The sequence below is a fragment of the Corvus hawaiiensis genome, chromosome 5, assembly GCF_020740725.1.
Source record: "Corvus hawaiiensis isolate bCorHaw1 chromosome 5, bCorHaw1.pri.cur, whole genome shotgun sequence".
NCBI classification, from domain to species: Eukaryota; Metazoa; Chordata; class Aves; order Passeriformes; family Corvidae; genus Corvus; species Corvus hawaiiensis.
In genome coordinates, this window is record NC_063217.1 from 38,045,048 (window position 1) to 38,070,254 (window position 25,207).

General features: G+C 40.5%; 1 protein-coding gene and 1 long non-coding RNA gene across 2 annotated transcripts in view; one reads left to right on the forward strand and one right to left on the reverse strand.

The window, feature by feature from the left end:
* Positions 1–25,207, reverse strand: part of GALNTL6 (polypeptide N-acetylgalactosaminyltransferase like 6) — a 442,063-nt gene that overhangs the window by 6,277 nt on the left and 410,579 nt on the right. The window contains exons 9-11 of the mRNA XM_048303651.1: positions 13,290–13,511; positions 6,167–6,283; positions 94–243 (exon numbers count right to left, since the gene is read on the reverse strand). Of these exons, the coding sequence (XP_048159608.1) occupies positions 94–243; positions 6,167–6,283; positions 13,290–13,511 (489 nt within the window). The remainder of the gene's footprint in view (positions 1–93; positions 244–6,166; positions 6,284–13,289; positions 13,512–25,207) is intronic.
* Positions 1–25,207, forward strand: part of LOC125325965 — a 41,815-nt gene that overhangs the window by 5,798 nt on the left and 10,810 nt on the right. The window contains exon 2 of the long non-coding RNA XR_007203632.1: positions 14,754–14,831. This is a non-coding gene — a long non-coding RNA (uncharacterized LOC125325965). The remainder of the gene's footprint in view (positions 1–14,753; positions 14,832–25,207) is intronic.

Consider the following 25,207-nt stretch of genomic DNA (forward strand, 5'->3'; position numbering starts at 1 on the left):
AAACTTCTTTGATGGGAAAACACAAGCCTGTGCTAAACTGAATACAGGCTCAAGGCAGTCTGAACCTCCAAGATGCCCCACAGTGAGTCTGACCTTCCTATAGCTCCAGTGCTGGTTTCCCTTCATCCCGTGACAGTCATACAGTGTGACAGGGCTACTGTGCGAGATGGCATCAAAGCAGAACTTCCTGGTGTGAAGTGGCTCCCCAGGGCGGATGTCTTCTCTCCAACCAAAGGTGAAGAGCTAGGAAAACAGTCAGGCAATACAATGATATATTATTAGTGAAAAACGTTTAAAACAACACACAAAGCTTAATGCAAGATTCCCTTTTTGCACACCCCAGATGCCGGTTAATCGAGGTCCTGCCTGTGTACAATTCAGCGATGCCAACTGCCTTAATTAAAGTGCCCCAGTGGCCATGTGGAATATACCCCAGGAAGGCACAATCCCTAATCTCTAGTGACACAGAGAGGGGATATGCTGTATTAAAGCCTTTAGTTAACCCAGTTAAAGCAGCACCTGTAGGATTTCAGCTATCCAGGACTCAGAAAGCCCCTGCCAGTGATGTTCCTTTAGCTCTCATTTGGATCTGAACAAGCTGGCTAGAGATCTTCCCATCATAGCCTCTTTCCCATGTTTAATGAGCAGTTTCCTTCTGTTTATAGGGGACACTGTTACCATCGTCTCTCTCAACTGTCTTTTTTCCCCAAACAACACGTCAAATGAGCTTCATCTTTCTGCTGTGAAACCTGTGAGCTACAGGCAGCTTGTCAAAGCCCTTTTTCTCGCTGCCTGAGAGGAGTCATGGAGGGTCACAGTTAATAGAGGAATCCTTCTCAATTAGACACCAGCTGTCTGACGTGATGCTGTGACACTGCAGTCTTTCAATCATCAGATGAAGGTGACAGGTCTGACAGCATCAAATTTAAAGACGTGGAGTGCATTTTCCTTTCCACCGACCAATCCTTGCAGAAAAGAGGTTGCAGGTTGTAAATTACTACCTAGAAGCTCTGTCAAGAGTGGTGAGGTTCTTTTCTTTTTTTTTCATCTTTTTTTTAAGTGAGTGCTATTCTTTGGCTTTCTGCATGACTTTTGATTTTCCATAGAAAAAAAAAGATGTAACACTGAGAAAGTGAAGCTGTCTTTAAATGAGCAAACTTTGCTAGTAGAAACTGTTCAGCTGAGACAGTTCATGTGGAACTGCATGCAGGCTCGTTATGCAGAGAAGCAGCTTCCCATACTGAGTTCAGCTCCCCATACTGAGCTCAGACTGCCTCCAACAGCTCATCTCAGGTTTCTTTTGGCCCTTATCTAGCACCCTGCTCCTCCAGTGTGTACATTCCCTGACAGAACCAGCTACAAATTGAAGCTTAATAAATATCGTGTGGGTCTGATCCTGAATAATTCTGTGGTGGTTCCCAGATTTTAACCTTTTCATTGCTATAGTAACCTTCTTTCCATGGTTTTCCTAAAAGAAACACCTCTTAAAAACACTGGATCTTCAGTGCTGTACCATCCTCTGAATACCACATTTGAAAGGCATTACTGTCACTCTTGCCTTGTAGGCGCCCGATACAAGCATATATCTGAATATTTACCTTTTTTGTTCTGTGTTTTATTGTAAGCCCTTGTTTTCTATGTTAGCTGCTGTTACTCCCTATTTATATCTGTATTAACGGTTTTCTAGAGAGTGTTTTCCTAATCTGTCTCTGTGTCCTGCTTATTTCTTCTATCTCCCCGAGTACACGTTACCTTTATCTGCAGTAAAATGCAGTGGACAGCTTTAACCTCATTTTCAGAGCAATTTCTGCTTTTCAAAAGGTTAAATCTTTTTCCACTTTTCCTCCTGTTTCTTTGAAGCATCATAATGGACTTCCTACAATAACTTATCATTTCACCAGCAAAGACAGAAGTAAGATTTGGTACAGAAAAAGCTATGTTGCTGTTTCTTTAGAAAAAGAGAAGCCTGAGACAATTTTCCTTTAGCAAAAAGCCAACAAAAGCTTTTTTTTTTATCTTATCCTTTACCTTTCTACAGACATGTAATAAACCTAGAGTTCAAAGTGATGAATAACAAATACCTAGAGGAATGGTTTGGAACAGTGCTTCTGTGATATTCTCAACTCTCATTACTACTACTGCAGAGAGAGATCCTATTTCAAGACCATCCTCATCTTTCCCAGTGGGTGGCTCGCCAGATTTCTCATTCTGTGCATGAGTGGTGAGCTGAGGGGCCAATTCTTGCTGCTCTCTGGACCTTGGCCTGAGGACTACTACCCCACTGAATGCATCGCTACACCTGAAAGAGCTCAAGCCAGGCTTTAAATCAGATCATACTGATCCAGACTACCCCTTTGCTCGTTCCACTCCTCTGTGGTTTTTGAAGACTGCCAGGGCTGTGTCCTGTTTGCAAGTCAAGACATGGTAGCAGTAGGGGGTTTTTATTCCCTTCCAGTGAAAACTAGGATCTGTGTAATACTAGATCTCAATGTTTAGACTAGCTTAGATTCTTTTTCCTCCTTCTTTATCCTCCCTTTTTTTTTTTTAACAGTTTTATTTTTAAATCAACAAGTATGTCTTCTCTCTAGTGATACTGTTATAAAACCAGCCTTGTTAGGGACAGGAACTCAGTTTTAGGACTAAGAGAGAGAAGAGAAAAAAAAAATCATAAAAAAGGTTATACTTCTCTATGCACCCAATTAGTATTAAGATCTTGCAATTACAGACACAACATGAAGTTGTACAGTCTTTCTAATCTCATAATTCTAAGATTTCCTCTTCTAAACAGCAATTTTCCTCCAGTTAACACTGCATCTGGCCAATATAAATATTATCTCTCCACTGCATAATGTCCAACAATGCTACATGTTATTAGCTGGAGCCCAGAGTATATAATGCTCTGCTTTGCCACCACTTGTCACTTTGGATTTCATTGTTCCGTTGTTAGGAACAAACTGTGGCAGATTTTACAAGGAATGGCTGAGCCTTTTTGTACCCTTTTTGTACTTCATTCATTTCTGACTGCTTGTTGATTTGAAACAAGGCTGTGCCGAAATTCCCAGATACATTATTAACAAACAGCAGGCTGATTCTTCACCTGCAACACACAGGGTTGCTGTTCACTGTTCCCTGCTGGACCTAAGAAACCCTCTGTCCTGGCTCAGTGGATGCTCATTCTCCTCTTTTGCCTTCTCTCACACCAGAGTCTGTAAAACATAGCCCCATCCTCTGCATTTCCAATCAAGCAACCCCTCAGCCCTCACGCTTTGCCTTTTCATGTAGCTGAGCCCTGTCATGCAGTAACTGGGAAAATACAGCTTTCCAGCTTCATTTCTAATTGGCACAGGGCCTGAAGAATGATTGCCTGATAAAGCCATTGCCCTGGGACTGTCTTTGGAACAAAGGCCCTTTTGATGCCGTTAATGCTTTCCAGCCTGGCAACATTGCTCTATTACTCGCTGTCTGGCTGCAGTCCGTCAGCTGGTGCTGTGCTTTGGCTGTGCCATTGCACTTGAGGGGACAGCATGTACCCCCACCCAAAGATGAAATGCCATGTTTCAGAGCTGGGCTCTCGCTTGAACTATACCTCCAAGTAGAGAAGAAAGAGCTGGGCACTTGCTGAGCCATGTTAAGAGATGGTGCCTGTCCACCTATTCCCTGGCAAGGCTGGGGAACTTGGTAAGAGACAGTGGTGCCTGCCACTTTTGTTTGCTGTTAGTTATTAGTCCAACAGAGCCCCTGTTTCCCCTGAAGCCAAAAGTTAGCTCTAGGAAGACAGAGGTGGAAGAATGCAGTGCCATATGACATAAAGGGGCCTCCTGCTCCTTTTCTTCCCCTCCGGTTCTTAATTTTGGGGAAGTTTCTGGAAACCATAGTGACACATCCACACTTCTCACCCATCTCCTGTTTACCAGAAAGCCTGCAAGTGCCCCACAAACCTTTTGACTGCTGTTTGCCCAGAGGGGCTTGCACAGCGCTGAGGTGGAAGGTCGTCTTCCTCTCCTGGGGTCTGCTAAACGGCTGTGCCCCTGGCATGGTGGCTGACACTGTAAGCTTTTAATTCCTGCCCTGGAAACATGACATGAATCAAGTGGCACAAAGGATCATCTCTGTCTAGCACTGACGCCTGTTGCACTGGTCACATCAAGCTACTATAGCCTGCCACCAAACTCTGTAAATTTATACCGAAAGTTACAAGTCCAGCTCATTGTCAATCCATGCTACTCGAAATAAGATAATAATATACTTGATACTTCCATTAATACTGCTAGTTTCTACTGGTGTATACAGAACTCATGGAGGCTACAAATTCCATGAGATACAAAGAAGGAAGAGGAGCTCTGTGGGGCCGGCCCGGGGTTTGACGCCCCACAGACGAGTGCCACAGCAGCGGCAGGGCTGGCCGCGAGGGGCGCGGGCCGTGAGGGGCGCGGGCCGTGAGGGGCGCGGGCCGTGAGGGGCGCAGCCCTTGAGGGCGGCACGCCGGTCCCGCGGCAGGCGCGTTCCGCTGGGCCGCGCTGCCCCCTGCCGCCCGCCCGCCGCACCGCAGCCGCACCGCCCCAGGGATGAGGTGCTCCCGGGAAGGTTTCCACGCTCTCCGGCAGTGCGAGGATATGCGCTGTTCCCCATCAGCCCGGCAGACAGAATTCGTGCTGTGCCTGGGGCACACGTCAAGCACCGAAGTGCTTGAGGCTTCCCAGCTCTGGTTCTGGGATCTGAGGAGCTGGCTGGTTGAACTCCCTTCGTGCCAGCTTCACTACTGGTTCTCATGAAGTCACTTTGTGGCCTTAGTACAGAGTAATAAGACCTTTATATCCCAAACGCTGCAGCACCCTGGAGCACGCTGAAACACGGATTCCTCCCTAACATCCTTTCTCCCTTTGTGTCATTTCCCCTTTGTTCAAGCCTTTATTCTTGCAAAGGATATTTCAAGCCTCCTTTTTCTCTGCTAACTTTTACTTTTTCTCTCATCTTTTCATCTGACTTTTTTTCCTCCTTTCTCATCTCTGGCAGCCTCAGCATTCCCCCCTCCCTTCTTGAGGAGGGTTTGCAGCTTTGCAGATTTTAAAGCCAGAGAACATTGTGATGGTCTAGTCTGGACCCTACAGCTTCCTTCAATTAACTCCTTGAATTACTGTATGTCTTCCAGAAACAAAACAGAATTGTATTTATCTAGTCTTAGCACCCTATCCCCATGCAGTATCTTTGGTAGCTATCTAAAGAAGTCTTCTTTCAGCAACTTCCTTTTTTGCCATGTTGGCACTTCCTAAATTGAGATAATCCTTCAGCTTCTCAGTTTCATGCACTTCCAGCTCTCCTCCTGCATTTCTCAGTATCCTCAGAGCATGATTTTTTGACCTCAGCACTTCAAATACCCCTCAGAACTCCTCTCTCCTGAGCTTTTAAGTTTTTACAAAGTGCCATGTGTGACTGCCAGGTCAATTTTTCTCCTCAGCATTAGGAACCTTTTACTAATCTGGGGCCTTTTCTTGTGAAAGCCATTGCTCACTAAATTTGCTAATAAACGGTTAGGTTGTACTTTTCATCTGGATCCTCTTTGGTCACATTGGCCAGACCCATGGCCTGTGAGTCATGATCCCTTTCCTATGCCACTCACAGTGAGTAAAAATCAGAGCTCTTTTCCTCCATACTCCTGAGAACTAATATTTTTCTACCCAGCCAACCTAAATAAGCCTTTATAATATTGAGCCTTTATAATTCCTTGTCTTTTGAAATGTTTTTTTGCTTGCTTTTACCCATTTATCTCGCTTATACCTCGTATTTGTTTAAAATGCTTATTGAGATGAAAGCATAAAAACAGACAATGACTGGAGCTGTACAAGGCCTGGTACTATATTTAAAATATTTACAGGTAACTAAACCAAAATCAGCATGTTTTCATGACACAGTTGGAGAGAATGGGGCCTCAAAAAAGCTCTCTGGGCATTGAAATTCCTTTTGGAAGTGAAGACAGCCCAAGTGGCTGTTGGAATTTCTGAGGTTATGTTAAGGAGTACTTTATAAAAGCCATTAGGGTCAGTAATAATTCACAAATTATTTCTACATTCGGTTTTACCTTAAGGAGAAGCCCTCAGAAAAATGTTTAAAAGCTGGAAAAGAGAAGCAGCAATGTTACCCTGATTTTCTCTTTCCACCATTAAAATACCTGTTCATGTGACCACGTTCGTTCTGAGCCGTCCTTCACACAGATGTCCAGCCTCAGCTCCGTCCCCGTGGCTCCGTGTTTGCTGTCCACACAGAGGTTGGCTGCCACATTTCGAATCTGCAAGACCAAACAGCAACATTTTCCATTAAACTGGGCTGCAGAAAAGAGCTTTCAGTGTCAGGGGTTAGGAATTTAGCTCGGAAGGACTTGAGATTGACCATTGGTTACATAAAACTGGTAGGTATTACTTTTTACAGGGTAGAGAGCCATGTCCTGGAATAAACTACTCTTTTTAGGAGCAGCTTCAGAAGAATCAAAGTTTGAAATATTTTGCTTAACAAATGAAAGGTAGGTCTTATGAAATATATTCATGCAAAAAAAAGAAAAGAAAAAAAGTCCGAGAAGTTCAAAGCTTATCTGACTGCTTCTTCCTTCCTATGAGAGCAAGAGAGATCAACAGTATTAGAAGGAACTGACTGTATGAGTCCGTCCCAGGCATGGGAGCAGCAGTATGCATTAAAAATTCAGGCATGCCCTGTTCCAATCCATGCTCTTACTTTGACACAATAACACCATTGTAGATAAGGTCACACATTACGCCCTGAAGTGCATAAAATTAAAAAGTACTTAACAAATCTGCACTGAAACTTATGCTAACGCATGGAGGTTCCTTCTGCATGCCTGCTGCAAACACTGCAGTGTAACTTGTTCTTAAAAGGAAAATCTTGTTCTTGAGGCTGAAGCAAGTGAGTAATAACTAATCTGTGACTATCAATCATACCAGTTATGTACTACTGTTGACAGGTATATTTTCTTTGAAACACTGGGTTGAAAATATTTGCCCACTGCCACCAAAAAGAGCAAAATCCTAAATTTGTTTTGCAAATAGTTGCACACTTCACCTTGAGTACCTTAGTTGGGCTAGTTAAAAATCCTTTAGACACCTCCACAATGAAAAGGATTTCTTAAAAAAATTTACCCTCTCAATGAGATAAACAGAAACTGAGTAATCAAAGTGCATGGAAACACGTACAAATTCTATATGTATAATATATAGAAACCAGTGCACATTTTGACATTCTGGATGCTACTTTTATCCTTTTTAAAAGAAAGCTAGATGCTGGATGGAGATACAATTGAGCAGTCATTTGTGTTTTTTCATGAAAAATACTTTAGAAGTCACTGCTGTTGCCATAATATGCCAGACAAATGTACATATCGCCACTGCATACCTCATACACATCCTAAGGACGGAAAACTTCTCAGCATTGCACAAAACATTGCAAGGAGGGGAAATACTTCTGTATGCCAGAGCTACTCTGCTCTTTTTCTGACCCTAGAGGAGTGGGATCCAATCTATTAACCATGAGAAAGAAAGATTTACACAGATGGGAAAGCAACAGGTAGTGGAGAAAATGTAAAAAACTTTACCTTCAGGAAAGGTTTTAGGAGGTTATCTTAGAAAAGAGCAGACTGGGCAGAAGATGGGAGAGCATCAGTTTGAGCAACTGCCTCCAGGAACCTTGGATCCTTCACAAGAGCTCAGAGAAGCACTTGTTTTAAAACTTGGACCAGCCCAGTCCTAGGATATTTTTTCTATTTTCAATACAATAAAAATTGCTAAGGATGAGGTAAAACACTAGCTGTTTATACACACAACCAGATGCAGAAATCCAGCACTGGGCAGCCCCACAGTAAAAAAGATGAAAGGTAATTAGTTCTCAACAACCTTCATTTTCATATCATCCAGCAAAAGAGGCAGGAAAGAATAATGAGTGGAATAGAATTTAATGTCATATTTTTAAAGTTTCACGTGAAATACCTACATCAAGTATAATTTTTTTTTGAGAACATTCAATCATTACTCAATGCACTTAAATTTCAATTGTATAGATAAAGATTTCTGGTCTAATAGAAAATTAAATGATACATCAGTTCAGTTCTTACAGCATGCAAGTTAATTAAAATGGAACTGCTAACAATTGCCATTAATAATTGGGTATATTTATGTGATTCAGAATTGTAAAATGACAGTGAATATGCTCCATGTCCAATTAATGCTTACTGCATTAAAAGGCTTTCATAATTTTGTCTCGATGGCATCGCTCCATCCCAGTCTTCGTCATTTGGACTGTGCAGTAAATGTGTTCAGTCCATTTCTGGAAAAGGCTTGAGCTGAAGCTACATTTAGTTCCTTCACTGCTGGAATCTCTCTCACGTTCTTTATTTCCTCCCCTCTTCCCTCTGCTCCTGAAAGGTTTGCTTGAGTTAGTTTTTCCTCTGTTTGTTTGCAGCTTACATGTTAGCTCATCCTTTTTCTGTTTCATCCTTTCAGCTGCAGAAGGGTTGTGATTTGATTTTTGTTCTCTTTTTGTAATAAGGCATTTCAGTCAAGTCTGTGCTTTTGTTCTCTGGCGCTTCTGTGTGGCCTTGGCAGTTGCCAGAAACTGAACTGAGCCATCATGCCAGAGCCAGAGCCACAGGGAATGTTCTGCCAAGTATCAGCACCACACAGCCTGCAAATCCCGTAAGATGCTTCCATGGACAAAGGAGGGAAAGCAGAAGCACAGGGAATTTTTTTCCCCCTCATTTATACACCAATATGCATTTAAACTGCCTTGTCTCCAGTCACACAACATAATGGATTTAGGATTTTTGAGGTTATGAGTTACAACTAGAAAACAAATAGCTAGTGATCCTAACACATTTCCAACATTCATATTTGTGCAGCTGTAAGACCAAGGATGAACAGGAGACAGATTTTATCAGCCATGCAGGTAGAGCATTGAGTTGCTACATACAAAACTTACTTGCTCAACCTCAAATGCCATCATTTGTACACACAGATAAACGTACAGGAAAAGTGTGCTTCCAAGGACTCCCACGTATGGACTGACAAGAATGGTTAGTGGTGATATTAAAGGCTGTTTCAGAATTAAATAAATTCTGGCACAAGCACAGGACACTGTCTGTAAGTCATTACACATACTTAGTTCTTGAAATGCCATCCTAACTCACTTTGAGACTATGGACACTGTAGTCCTTACAGAGAGCAGATGAGGTGTAGAAGCATAGAGAATATAGCTTCCCAGCGCCCAGCAGTTATTTTGACCAACATTCTTTGATAATTCTAAAACTCTACAACTTTTCCCAGGCAAGTGAGTTCCTGCAAGATTTGCTGTTGAGGTAGTGGGTGATGTCCTGGCTCCTGAAGCTTTGCCCTACCTGCACTGGAGCCAGGCTGTCACCCAGGGACAACTCAGCCTTCATGGAGCCAGGGAGGGGTGAGCCCGAGCAGGAGAGGTAAATTCCCAGGCGTTCTGGGAGCTGCCCTGCATGCTCATCATGACATGAAACTGTCTATGTCAAAAGCAGAAAGAGGGAAAGTGTAGCAATCTAAAGACAAGTGTATGTTCAATATGGTCATCTGTGAACAGTAACTGTGGAGATGGTTTTAGAACAGTCCTTAGGGAAACAGTAACAACAGAAGCACCTCGGTGCTATCAGTTTATATAATACTTTCCCTATATCTGATTTAATCCCTCAATATGAAAATGGCTTTAACTCTTAGAAGACATTAGCAATATTCATTTATGTTACTTTTTTTTGTTTGAGCAGCGCTTACAGCCAGTTTTAGTGCACTGCTTACATTCTCAGATAACCCTACGGCCATCAATATCTACGGATTCAATATGGAAATACGAGCCACTTCTCCTGTCAACTGATACACAGTAATTTTAGAAGTATTTATCCTTTGTGTACGCCATAAAAAAGAAAAAGTCAAAGGTAAAGAAGTCAAACACTGCCAAAGACCTCACTGAAGAAACAGGGGACTGTCATTCAGTGTGATACTGATCTTGATAAAAGACTTTGAACAGTCCATCTGTGCAGCTGTGCAGCACTCAGTCTGTGCAGGGTGGGGTTGTATCACTTTTGTACAACAGATATGTGACACTTTCTGGGCTCAGATTGACTCATTAAGGGTATGAGTATGACACATTTTAAAAAAAGGAAAATAACCAAAAGAGAAGGTAGTGAGTTCTTAGGCTTTAATCTTTTTTCAAATGTGCCACTTGACTATGTGCAACATTTTCATGTCAGTGCTGTAAAACAGTTCTGTAAAATCCATGAATTTGGGGCCGAGAAAGGAGTGCTTTCAGGTCCTACAGCTTAGCAATGCTGCAGTGACTGAGACACTTCCTCATTAAATTACTGAAGTTCATGTAACAGCAAGTGAAACCAAGTTTAAATAATTCCCTTTTGACTCAGTAAAACAACTTTTTTTTGCATCACCTTGATTATAGGACTCATGAAATCTAAAATAAATGACAATGTCTGATATTATATGATTGATTTACAGTAAAATGTGGTTTTAAAGGTATTGGAAGCTGTGATATTTGCACAATATACACAATATGTTTGTGCTGGATCACAGCTTGTAGATTCATGAGTACTTCCTAAGAAAACACCTGGTGTCCAATTCACATCTATTGTTTTACATAGTAGAACTTCAAATACACATTACAAATAAATTATTCTGTTTTAGAAAGACCATGGGATGGGTATTACTGTTTTTAGCTGGCACCAGACTTCCCAATATATTCAAAAGAGTAAGAACAAAACCTAATTGAATACTTTCCTCTTTTCCACAGTGGAAAAGAGTGCAGTTACTTCACTCAAACACAGAACTGACAGTCTCACTAACCTTAATCTGTCTGGATTTGCTATTACATTGCTCTACTGCACATATTTCAGATGTTACAAGGTAGAACAGATTATCAAGGGAACATACACCCTGCCAGCTACAAGGACAAAAGGCACAAACACACATAAGAGATAAGGCCATGACAAGTGTAGTAAAAAAGATTGCTTTTTGTTTTCCAAATGTCCTTCTTTTCCATCAAAAACAGATTTTGTCAAGAAATGTAAGAGTCGGATTTTAAATAAACGTGTTTGTAAAAAAAGAGGAGTTGAGCAGAGGCTGTTTATGAGACGTCTGCTTTCACACCACATGCTTTTACTAGCTAGATATCAAAATACTAGAGCCAAACTTGTCTGAGTACTTCATTGTTTACTCTTTCTCAGACTGGCATAGGCAAGCAGATGTAAAGTATTTCCAAATAGGGTACTAAATGAGTCAGTGTTGGCACAGACTTTTGGTGTGTATAATCAGCAAGGTTTCTAGAGCTGAGTGATTTTTACAAAGCAGTAACATTACAGTCTGCTTCCGTCTTTCAGATTCTCACAGACATTGACCTTCAAGTTTTTCCAAGGTCCTCGCAAGTGCCAACAAATTAATTAAAACTGCACAGGAATGGGACAGTCTCAGGAAAAACAAGAGTAGCAGGGCTGAAAGCTCTCTTCTTGTTATTTTAGTGAAAGTATATTTTAGACAAAAAAGAAAATCTTTGGTCTTCATGTCCTTCCTAAGAACTTAGTAAATGCTTTTAAGGCACAGACCTCACACCACTGATACGATCTTTGATTTACTTCTAAAAATACTTGGGTTTATGCAAAGATTATATTAATATTGCTATGAAAAAAATGAATACCTGAATCACAAGCTCCTCCTCTTAGACCCTCTTGATTGAGGTTAAGGATCATCCAGCTGGCCAGAGAAATTACACATCTGATCACAGTCCTCCAATGTATGTATGTATACAATGCATGTATACATGTGGAAGATAGTGAAGGAAGATCACAGTAGCAGTCATAGCAATCTGATCCAGTCTGACTTCTACTGATAAATTCCTTACCACTTGGTACACATTAATCTCATAAAGTGGGTAGCAGCACCAAAAAGAAGAAGCTTTAACAACAAAGGAATTCATTACTGCCAAGAAGTAGCAAACAGTAAGACACATATAATTGGAGTTTTTCTGTAACTGATAGTTTATAAAGAAGAATTAAGGATTGCTAGTACCACAGAAAGTTATTTTAAAAATTTCACTATGAGGTAATTTGCTTTTCTAAAAAGAAATTCTGGGGAATAGTAGAGGAACCTATGTTTAGAAGTCTATGGTCCAGTCTTGACCACTGGGAATATGCAGACTTGAGTCTGATCTTACCAAATGTTTTGGCCAAAGTTTCAACTTCATACTTTGGTTTCAAACACGACAGTTATTTTCTGAGAGCTGCAAGAACATCTGAAAAATCAGAGAAGGCTAGGACTCACAGTACAGATATTCCTATGGTTTTTAAAAAAGCAACACAATACATTGGAGGAGTGAAGCCTTCTTTATGTATCTTAATGAACTGAGAGGAAAAAGCCCGCTGCACACAACCTATCCACGGAGTGAAGCTGCTGTAGTTCTTGGGGGCAAAGGTCACAGCAATTTTTCAGTGCAACTAAGGAAGTAATTTCCTCTCTGTGCACTACTTGTGTTCTCAATTCTTCTGCACAAAACAAACTGTCAAAGCAAGGTTTGCTACAGCTCTGCTCTTCAGAGAGGTCTGAAAGCAGAACATCTTTGATCACAGGTGAAGATTTGCAGCTGGCTGTTTGCTCACCCCCTGTTCTGGAGTGATGCTCAGATACTGGCTTCTCTTTTGTGGTCTCTCCCTCCCCTCATCCATCAATGGAGAAATTGTATTTGCCTGCTACTAGTACTCAGTGATGACAGCACCTACAGAATGCAGAGAACAGCTGAGAAAAATCAATCATTTTAAAAGGAAAGTATCCAGGCCTTGCTTGTCACATTTCACATGTCAGCAAACTGAACTCCATCTGCACGCAATTGTCCTTGTAAGGACAGGAGGAGGTATTCAAGTAGATATGCAAAAACCCCCAAGCATTGACTTCAGACTTCCTTTTTACTAAGGTGACTCTCTGAATCTAAGATCTTCTTGCGACATACAGTAATGAGTGCTCTTTTCCTCATCTTGTCCTCATTGTGCCTACATCGTATGCCCTGTACACACAAAGTTGTAATGAGTTACAAAAGCAACGGTGATAGTTCTAAGACATGGCAGTTTCTCATTTTAATGGATAGTTCAGGGATTGCTTCAACCACTGTGAACTTCCTTAATAACACTACTTACCACCAGGTTTACTCTGATTTAATAATTTTAATTTCCCACAATCTAAAACGTTAGACTCATTTAAATCTGATCTATTCCTCACCTCCCCCCATGCAGCAGGTGGAGGCTCCACAGGAGGGTAGTATTTGGGGACATCCCAAGCCACTGCAGCCATGAACCACTTGAAATCTTTACACTTAAGGTGCTTGCGCAGCTCCTTCTGGGCAGAGATGTCACCAGTTGAGAGATGTCTGTACTCAGGCCGTCGCTGGTAAATGTATTCTGCAAACTCATCCATCCATGTCTCTGCCACTCGCTTCAGGTTCTGCGTGGCACAAAAAAGAGCAAACATTAATTTCTTCATGCTTTGAGTGGTTGACACTCATAATAGGGAAAATTTTAAACAAAACAAAACAAGAAATCAGCCTTCCACACAACTTTTAAGCTTAGCTGGTCTCATTTCTCAGTCTTAAAACCTGGAAAAGTTCCAGTAACCATATGCTATCTTCATTACAGTGTTGAGCAAACACTACAGAGTATTAAGTACCCTGCTTCCCTGCTGGCTCTGTGAGAGACAGTCTTCTGTCTGTTGAACATCTTACTTTCCTTCATATTCCTTATGCATATTCTTCATACGAATTTTTGATTAATGATGGATGTTGAACAGAAATTTTCTTTCAGCTGCTTACATTGGTACCTGTTTTTTCCCTCTTAGTTCAGACCTCCTAATGTGGAAGAATGGTTCAAATTATTCCTTCTGATATATTTCACTTTGCATTTAAAAGGCATCTGAACTTCAATCTGTCATGATACCGCTTAGTCACCAAGCAATTCCTACCTAAATTTTAGGGTCAGGTCTTACATGTGCATGTTTGGGGGCAAGCAGCCATGAGCGTGCTGTGCCCCATCTCACAGCTGGTTTTGCACAACCTGTGGGCTGGAGCTGGAAGGTTTGCTGTGCTGCCATGCTACTGAGTTCTGTGCAAGGCATAGCACATATCCCTCAAAGGGAATATACTTGAAGCAAAACACCTGGCATAGGTACAACAACCTGTGGCTTTCTGCACTCACTCACCCGATGAAGATATCTAAGACTATTTAGGTTCTGTAAAACCCAGTTCTGGCTTGTGTTCCACAAAGTTTATTTTTGTTGGCATTTTATAGGAAACAGAATTATCTATTTTGCTGCATAAGAATTTATTCAAATTATAATTAATTAAATTAACTGCCTCAAATTACAAAATAAAACAAATACCATTGCAAAGAAAAATTCTGGGTAGACTGAAGTGAAATATTTTGTTGTTATTTACCACCAAGAAGGGGGCATTTTTTTCTGTATTTTTGTTTGTTTTTAAAATTCCTCCTGCAGCTCAAGCCACACAAATTTACATGCAGATGCTGTAGAGGAGTATGGGCTGAGTCTATTCTGTATTGCCACAGCTGCCCAATAACCTTTTATCCCACCAACAAAGCAACATCTCCCTGGATAGCATTGAGACACTAGGGTGTTCTTATTGCTTTGTTTGTAAAAACAAGATAATCAAGTTTTATAATATTCTTTTTATAGAACACTAACTGCGAAATGCTGAGATTCACTCTGTAATAAGCTGGAGGACAACATACATCTGATTATCATCAACATAAGGTAATGTTTCTTTTCAGAACATCCTCTGCATCTAAGTAAGCCGGATTCATACTCTGACTTGCCTTCAAGATTCACTGGAAAATTCCTTCCCTGAATTTTATTAATCCACATAAACTAAATGTCTCTGAACTAATAAGGCTTATCTGAATACAAAGACAGCAAGACACAGAACAAAGGAAGTACTTTTAGCTGACACTGCAAGCTAAGTTTCTATGTGCTTTCTCTCTGTGAAGCAAGTATGTTAAAACCTGCAGGGATAAAGCAAGTAACATTAAAGCAGTGTAAGAATTCACAACACTCATATATCCCTATTCAAAAATGGCTTGTGCTCCAAATAAGTTTGACTTGTGTTGCAATGTCATGAAAACCTAAATAACTTTACAAGAAATTAGAATTCAAGAACTGGGTAGGACAAAGAAAACCAGAAAAAATTCAAGAATATCATCTAAATGACAAAGTCACCTTTCTGGCAGAAAACTTGTAATACAGAAATTTTCTAACAAGTAAAAAGACTATGTGATGAGGTTTTGTACATGAGGCAAAAAAATATGATTAGGAACATTAAACAAAAAGCCAAAATAATGAAAATACGTGTGATTTCTAGCGTATCTTTCACTGCAATGCTGTATACCTCATTTGCTATCATGCCAATGCAGTTTAGGACTGTTCTGTAAAATATTTTTTTTGCAATCATTTTATCTGATAGGCTATTTTCATATGTAAAAACCATACTGTAAAAAGAGCCATACAGTAAAAGTATTCAGGTTAACTCTTGCAGCAGCTCACCCCACCAATATTAAGTGTAGTCTCTGATGGACTTTTTTCTTTAGCTACTTGGCTGCTCTAAAAGACTGCATTCTGCTTTAGATGATTGTTACTGATAAAACATAAGTCCAACAAAAATCTTGATATTATACCTGGTGACTAACTCAAAATTCTAATTCACCAGTCAAAAATTTTTTATTTTCTAATAACACCTTTATAACTGGGTTTTGTGTGTGTTTATGTGTAAATCCACCGAAACATTGTATTAAAGAAAGGCAGTTCTTTCCACCATTCCCCAAGTATCAGGTAGGACACTTCGGACAAACCTATTTAAAACTTTGCTTCCCTGTTCTTCCAAAACCATTCTTTCCATCACATGCTAAAAATTGCCTGTAATGAAATTGTTTATTATCCTTACTATGTTTATACATTGATGTCATAAGCCAAACCCTTATGAGGCAGCCCTTTTAATTCCAATATTTTTTTTTTTTAAATATACAAACTCTTGATTTTCTAGCTCTAAATCTCCAGACTACGAACATGACCAAAAGGAACACTATGTTCTGGAGTAGTGAGAAGCTGTTTCTGAAGCAAGCACTCAGCATCTAAACAACTTAGTTTTAAAGAGGTTTGTTGACCCCAGTTAGCCTGGGCTAGCATTTCTTAGCCTTATTACCACTATACAAGTTCAGCAATCACCATACGTTCTTTTAACATAATTGTGTCCAGACCAGTAGTAAAACTTCCCATACTTGAATTGAATGCAGTCAGGAAGAGCTGCTGTACTGAAAGCTGGTCTGGTGCAACCTTGCACAAAAAAGGCAAACATCATTTGCACTCTTATTTAGAATGTGCTAACCCAGCATGTTCCTGGAGCAAAAATACAAGCTGTCCAAGATGAGATGGGTGAACTTGTAAGCTGAAAATCCCAATTCTGTGGCTGTCTAGCAGCATTATAAGTTGCAGAGAACCTCTTAGGATCATAACTCTTCTCTGCAAATTATGGCAGGGAGCTGCAGGGCTTTTACTCATCCTATCTGAGGAGCACAACCAAAATGAGAGCCCTCATCTCTGACCACTTTAAGGCCTACCAATCAAATTACTTACTGTAAGGTAAGGATGTGATTTCAAGTCCTTTATGAGTCTTCCAGAGTTGCCATTCCCATAATCTCAGTGGATGTCTTGACAGAGTGGATGGAGGAAGGAGGATGGTCACTTCCTCCTTGCCTGACCCTTAGGTGAGGCTAGATACAATCCGAGCATGTCATATAAGCCCCACAAGTGGGAATGGTTTTGAATAGCTACCCAATCTTGACTTTGATATGATTTTACTCTGTGTGTGTATACTGCCACAGAACTTGTGTGTCAAAGAACTTTAAGAGCCTACCAGACTAGGTCACATTTTGTGAACGTCTTACAGCATCATTTAAGCACTCATTTTGTTTTCATCATCATGAGACAGTTAAGTTTCACAGTGAAACTAATCTTCAAATAATTTAGAACAAACAAGAATTAGATTTGAATGTTCTTGATTTCTGTCTCCTGTTACTATTTATGTAATCTTCTACAGAAAACTTCTTTAAATGCGAGTTTCTCAAATGGCATCAAATATCACTATAGAAAGAATCAGTTTTGGCATATCTTTGTGGTAGACCACTCTTGCTTGGATTCAATCTGAACATCTCATGTAAATGTGGATAGGAAAAAATGAAAAATAGAATCATAGAATCATTTAGATTCGAACCGACCTCAAAGATCATTGAGTCCAACTGTTAACCCAGCACTGCCAAGTCCACCACTAAATCATGTCCCTAAGTGCCACATCTACATGTCTTTTAAATACCTCCAGGGACGGTGACTCAACCACTTCCCCGGGCAGCCTGTTCCAATGCTTGACAACATGTTTCTACAGCTGAAAATGGCGTAGCTTAGCTTGGTTGACAAATTCATTGCAAGGCTACAGATGTCCAGATTGGTTACTCTTAATAGGAAAAAAAGGAAAAAAAAAATTAAATAAAAACAATTAAATGAAGATCAATTAAATATTAATTAGTTACATGAATTGACACACAAAATAAAGAAGTCATAGGGACTCTAGATGGACATCTGAAGAGTATTTCAGGACCTATCCAAGAAGACCAATGACAATTTGTTCTCTCTTTTGTCATTTTCAGTGAAAAATTTCTGTATGAGGATAAGTAAGTCCCAATGGTATTTCAGTAGATGCATATTTCTATATGTAAGGTTGTAACAGCTGTCACAAAGAAGCTGCGAGATGAATACAACAGTGAGAGCAACCACACTGAGTCATCAGCTGTCATCAGTTGCTCATTTACACATTCTTGATATCATTTTAATCACTGTTACAATTTTACTCTCTGGTAAATTCTTTACCACTGGGCTTACATTTAGATGAGTTTTATTTAAGTTTATATGAGCTCACACATTTAAGACTGTGATTTTGCTTTGGTGTTTTTTTTTAATTTTTATTTACAAAACAGTAAATTACAATGTCACTGATACATGGATGTCATGGTTTGACCTCAGGTGACAAGTAAGCACCACACAGCCACTTACTCAGTCCCCACAAAAAGGGGTGTGAGAGAGAATCCGAAGAGTGAAAGTGAGAGAACTCAAGAGTTGAGATAAAGACAGTTTAACAGGGAAGAAAAAAACTGTGCACACAAGCAAAGCCACTCACCACTTCCCATGGGCAGGCAGGTGTTCAGTCATCTCCAGGAGAGCAGGGCTCCCTCAAGCCTAGTGGCGACTTGGGAGGACAAGCACCATCACTCTAAACGTCCCCCCTTCCTCAGCTTTATATACTGAGCCTGATGTCATATGATATGGATTATCCCTGTGGTCAGTTGCAATCAACTGTCCTGGCTGTGTCTCTTCCCAGCTCCTCACCCTGCTTGCTGGGGGGTGGTGTGAGGAGCAGAAAAGGCCTTGATCCTATGCCAGCCCTGCTCAGCAATAAGGAAGGCATCTCTATGGTGATTACAGTTTCCATCACTAATCTAAAACACAGCCCTATACTAACTACTCTCAAGTTAATTAACTCTATCCCAGCCAAAGCCAGCATACTGGACTTCAATAAAAGAGTTTAAATCAACTTGACTGGAGAGAGAGAGAGATAAATGAGGACTTCTGCACTTGAAAAAAAGAAAATTTTTCATGGGCCATTTTGTTCAGTGAGTAGGGTAGATTCATCTCTGTGATCAAATGATTGTCCCTTCTTTCTAAGTGTGTAAGATCACCTGTCATTTTCAAGAGACGTGATATTAGTCATTGAGAAGAAAGCAGACGCTGGCCATGAGAATGGAACAGCAGGGTGAGGCAGGGACATGACACAGGACAGGTCCATGAATATTAGCTTTAAGCAAGGTTTAACTGGATTAGTCCCTGATATGAGAGGGGTAGTTCCTCATTTTGTAACTGGCTGGTGTGCTGGCTTAAGGTGACAGCACTTAGAAGAGAGCTCCCAAGGCATACTGCAAGCCAGCGCACCTCCATCCTCTAGCTGCATCTTTTCCATTAACATTTTAGATGCAGCAGCTGAACTAACACAACAATGTAATTCCTGTTCTTAGTTCCTCTAGATGTTCTAAAGATTTTTATCAGGTGTCACTAAAGGAGCACAATGGTTCTATTGTTTGTTTCACTTCACCTGTACAAACTGTTTTTTCTGCTTTTGTGTCTATCTCACTGCATGAAACTGACCCTGATCTCAATCAATAGACTTTACTTTTGTCAATATTAAACTACTACTGGAACACTTGAAACCTGTTATGAGTTCCTATTGTCCTGCATTTAATTGGAACATTTTCCAGGAAGCGGGATGTCACCAGCTAGTATTTGTCACATGAGCCAGGACATCAAAAATCACTTTCAGTTATGCCAATCAAATACGAATCACCACAGCATGTCTGAGGCCCAACTGTATTTTGGTTGTGAGGTGTAAGAGGGGACATTACTGTTTACTTGCCAAGAATAACACAACAATCTCTGCAACAACTGACATATTAGTCTCTTATTCTTCCTAGTAAAATTCCAGTGGGATTATTTTCACCTCACCTACATCATCTTCCTAATTCAAATTTTTCTATTTTTGTTTTGTGAACCACAGTATCGTTGCTACTTCAAAATGGGTGCCCTGTTTACCTCTGGAAGCAGCTGTATTTAATTTGGCTGGGACTAATATAATATACAGTTTGTTTTACACAAAATGTATTTAAAAAGTGCATTGGGATCTATCCAGTCAAGACAACTCTACTTTATGTTCCTCTGGAATATGGGTAGCATAACATTACAATGAATCATCACAGAGAAGAGAACAAAGTATGACTGGAGGAGCTCATCCAACCAGTATGGATTAATATGCCAGAAGCAGCAGGGTACAAAACTCCAGAGCACTCACAAGGAGAAATACGGTACCCGCAGTTTTGTGCAAAGGTCCTTCCATCGGTGTCAGAACACAACGTTTACCATTTCTGTGTATTTCTACAGTGGAAAAACAATAAAACATTTCCTGGACACTAACCACAGTCTTGTGATGTTCAGGTCTTAATACTTAACCTGCCCACATCAGTTAAGCCTCAGTGTGGGGTTTCATACCTTTCCTCTTCTCCCCTAACCCCCTTTTAATTTATGCAGTGCTACTGCTTGTCAATATTTCCCTGTCTTGGCTATCTTACTTTGGTTCTTTACACCTAACTGTGTTTAAAACTTAAATGGGTTTCATATCAGAAATATTTCTGTAAAAAAACCCCCCAAACCAGCAAAACCCAACCAAATAAAGAGATGTCTGCAGGCATAAAAGAAATGTGTCTGCATGGAAGACAGTATTCTAACTAGATGACAAAGCTGGTGTTGTATATAAATAAATCTTCTAAGAGCACAACTGGCAGAGAAGCAAGAGACTATTTATTCTAAGCCAGTAGTCTGCAAATACCTAGAACTGAAATTCCACAGATGTCATCTGAAAACAAACAGGATTTCATTCTCTCTATAAAAGTTTGCATCTCCACCAGGCACACAAAAACAATAATTTAGGATCCATGAATTGGAAAATCTACACCTCTTGCTCACGTAAAGTCATCCTGCAGGGTTTGGGGGCCGGGATGTTTCCCGTCCTGGTGAGGATGCTGCCTGCCCCCAGCTCTGTGGCTGTGAGGGAGCTGTGGAACACAGAGTGACGCTATAAGAACATCTCCACAAATTTGTTGGCTGCTGCCATGCTTGCTTTGTAGACCCATACAGACCATAGCTCATCCCTGCAGCTAAGCCTGGAAGAGTTCAGGGGTTTGACTTCCAACAGATTTCTTTAGCCTTGTAACTTTCTAGCCTGTGGAGTAAATCCTGACAAGTAGCTACCACCACTTTGATGTACTTATTGTCCAAAAATACCTAGTTCTCTATCTTCTTCGTGATCTTTTTGGATAGCTAAGTTGTCTATCCCATTGTATTAATTTACTTAAAAGCAAAACTTCTATTCAGATTGGAGAAAACATAGAATAAAAAACCCACAAAAATTACTTTGACTTTTTTGTATTCAAGGATTAGAAGACCAAAGAATCACAGAATGGGTAAGGTTGGAAGGGACCACAGTGGGTCATCTGGTCCAACCTCCCCGCTCAAGCAGGGTCATCCCAGAGCACATGGGACAGGATTGTGTCCAGATGATTCTTGAACATCTCCAATGAGGGAGACTCCACAACCTCCCTGGGCAATCTGTTCCAGTGTTCACTCACCCTCACAGTAAAGAAGTTCTTCCTCGTATTCAGGTGGAACTTCCTGTGCATCAGCTTCTGCCCATTGCTCTTATCCTATTGCTTGGCACCACTGAGCAGAGCCTGGCTCCATCCGCTGACACCCTCCCTTCAGATAATGACAGATATTGATGAGGCCACCTTGCAGTTGTCCCTTCTCAAGCCTAAACAGGCCCAGCTTCCTTCGCCTTTCCTTGTAAGAGAGATGCTCCAATTCCTTAATAATTTTTACTGACCTCTCAACAGGAGCTCCATGTCTCTCTTGTACTGGGGAGCCCAGAACTGGACACAGCAGTCCAGGTGAGGCCTCACCAGGGCTGAGAAAGGGGCAGGATCACATTCCTTGACCTGCTGGAATTTTCTTCCTAACGCACCCCAGGTCACCATTGGCCTCTTGGCCACAAGGTCACACTGCTGGCTCATGGACAGCTTGGTGTCCACCAGGACCCCCAGGTCCTTCTCCACAGAGCTGCTTTCTGGCAGCTCAGCCCCCAGCCTATACTGGTGCATGGTTATTCCTCCCCAGGTGCAGGACCCTGCATTTGCCTTTGTTGAATTTCAGCTAGTTCCTCTCTGCCCATCTCTCCAATCTGCCAAGGTGCCTCTGAAGGGCTGCAGAGCCCTCTGGGCTATCGGCCACTCCTCCCAGCTTTGTGTCATCACTGAACTTGCTGAGGAGGCATCTGCCTCTTCATTCAAGTAATTTTGAATGAATGAATAAGTTAAACAATACTGGGCCCAGTGACAGTGACAATCCTCCAACTAGACCCTCTGCCACTGATTACAACCCTCTGGGATCTGCCATTCCTCCTCATAGAGCCAGCCCTCTATCCACCTCACTGTCCACTCATCTAACCAACTCTCCTTGAGTTTGCCTATGATGATATTGTGCGAGACAGTGTCAAGAGCCTTGTCAAAGTCAAGGACAATAATTTAAATATTTTCTTTGGTAAGTACTCTGTTTGAGATCTTGGTTTAATTAATTTTAATGATGAATTTATAAATCTCTTAATGAAAAATGTAACAGTGAAAACATAACAGCTGTACTGTGTAATAATCATAGTTATAGCGGTGCTGTTCTCTAAGAAGGTGATTCTTGCTTGATTCCTAAATAATGTGCCAGTTCTTAGCTGATGTTGCACCTGCTAACTGTGGTTGCTGAATCATAACTGACTTTTTGCTACAGTCTTTTGTGCTACAGAGGTGATTGCAAAAGTGCCAGCAGTGCTCTCTGAACAGCATGCCACATCTATCCATTCGCACTCCAGCCACAAGAAAATGTAGCCATTACTAACTGCTTCTCCTGGTTCTTTAATCTGCCTGGAAACAGAATATAAAATTTAAGAAACTCCCAAATATTGTTTGCATATGGAAAAAAATAGACCAAAACAGTCATCGTATTAAAGGAAGCTCTGACAAAAATGCAAATGTGATCAGAGCACCAGATGGTATATTTACAATAATTTGCTTTGAAGATCCCTTTTGGAGCCACACAAAAAGGCTGAGCCAGTGGTTCAGGTGGGAATCTGAGCCCACCTTTACCAGTTGAATTCCTGAACCCGAACTCGTGCAGGTTCCAATTCAGTGACACTGTGTAATGAGAGAAATGCCACTGTGCATGTGCCTGATGGGTCAGAGGATCACTGTGCTGTGGGATCCAATGTCCTGGCAGGCAAGGAGGAATTCAACTTAAGGTTAGGATTCACCACCCTGCTGGGTTAGCATTCAATTTGAACTTCAGTGGGATTGCCCTTCCTGTCAAAAAGGCCTAATGAGCTAATGTTCTGTAGTTAATGCTAAAATGAGGTGAAAAATACCTGCAAGAAAAAGAAATTCTCTGGATATATTTTGAAACTGAGTTAATCTCTGCATATCCTATGGAACAGTGAGATTTTATTGATATATTTCTTATGGCTTTTCTAGAACCACAAATAGAAAAAAACCCACCCTAAAAGGCAATAGGAAACTAAAGAAAATAAATAATAAATTAAGATACACCTCGAAGAAAATTCTAAGAATATTCTGAAGTCTAATTTCATAGGTAACTGGCTAAAAGTAAATGGCTTTGCTAGAATTGTTAAAAGGGAAGCAACAATCAGAAATGCAAAAAGCAACTAAAATAATCCAGTAAAACAATTCGGCAGTTTTTAGGACCTGGGGGTTTGCTTTCTAAACATGCCTTACCTAAAATAAACAAGCAAAATTAGTTACTAGTCACTGCAGTTTTGTGCAGAGATTGACAGGTTTGGAATGAATGAATAATTATGTAGTGCTTCCAGGTTATAAAGTGGAATCAGTGTTGACATCTGCATGCCTATTACTATTTCTTTAGGTGCAGTTGCCTGTGAATTGAACACTGACTGCTTTTGGCAAGCAGCAACATCTTAAGACATCTTCAAACAAAAATATTCAGTCTTTTAATCTACATTTTATTGTCAAAATCTATTTATAAATCTACTATGCATGTTTACGGCTAGCCTTAATTTTGCTCTGCACCACCAAACAATTTTACTAACAGTGTTTCATATGTGTATGCTTTTCAATTTATGTGGGATGTGGCAGCAACAAATATGCACAAGCTTTCCAGATTTTGAGCGACAGATAAGAAGGATGCAGAAAGTTGATGTCATGATCCATACTATTGTGTGTAGTACACTAATGATTATTTAGTGATGGGGAGGTGCAACAAAGTTTTTGACAGGTCTCTGATTGCTCAAAGCACACACGATTCTCATGACAGGTCACAGTTCTCTAAACAGATACTGAGATTTGTCAAGTGTTATGTAGCTGGCTGAAACTGTGTGTTGGAACTCACTGCTAAAAGATAAAGAGAGGTGAAATCCCAAGGGAAGGTAAAATGCTCACTTTAAAGATTATTTTTTAAGGGTAAACATGAGTTGAAACAGCTTAAAAGGAAACCCATGGCATGAGCATTTGGGCTATACCTGAATTTGTCTGGAAGCTCTGTTCTCTTCCTAATTCCAGTCCCCATATCCCTTGAGCAGGTGCTGAGGAATAGGATGGGAAAATCTGTCAACCTTTTATGCAATATCTGCACAAGGGGAAATTCCCCCTCGATGAATAAAGGCCTCTTGCTATCATTTATATAATCACAGTTGGGCCTTCTAGGGCTCATTCTTTTGTGAACTGCATCTTGGGCATGCTCCTTTAAACAGCAGAAGGTGGAAAAGGATTTAGTAAAAACCTTTGTGGAAACTACTTAGTAGTGAAAAGTACTGCTTCTGGCAGTGGGGATAATATTTTCAAATATTCTTGAGTGTGTTATTCATTATATATTTGAACTAGAAGGAAGTTTCAGATTAAAAACTCGTAAGTTGTAGATTATAGTCTTTGGATGATAAAACATTTGGAGGATAATGCAAAGACGGTTCAAATATCTAGGCCACTCCTGTGAATAGTTGCCTAATAATACTTTGGCTAACAGCTCCATTTGGGGCTGACACACTGAAGATTAATCTGTCCTTGATTTTCTTTTTCTGGCAAGGATGAGAGAAAGAGAATATTTTTAGGTTTAAAATTACACACAATATGATGGGTCAAGGAAAATATTCTCTTCCTGGGCTAGTTATTGAAATAGCCCCAAACACCAAAACATACAGAGCTCTAGTGCTCTTGGTAGCCTTAATGCAATGTAAAGAATACTGTACTGGAAAGAAGCTGTGAATCTGAGAATTTAAAGTTCCTTTGAGTGATAACTGTGTGTCACAAATTTACCTAAGTATCATGTTTTGGACTGCCACAACACAGAAGAAAACTATCCATTTTTTGAATGGAAGGATAAGACTCACCACTAGATCTTTTCCCATAAATTATAGGGTG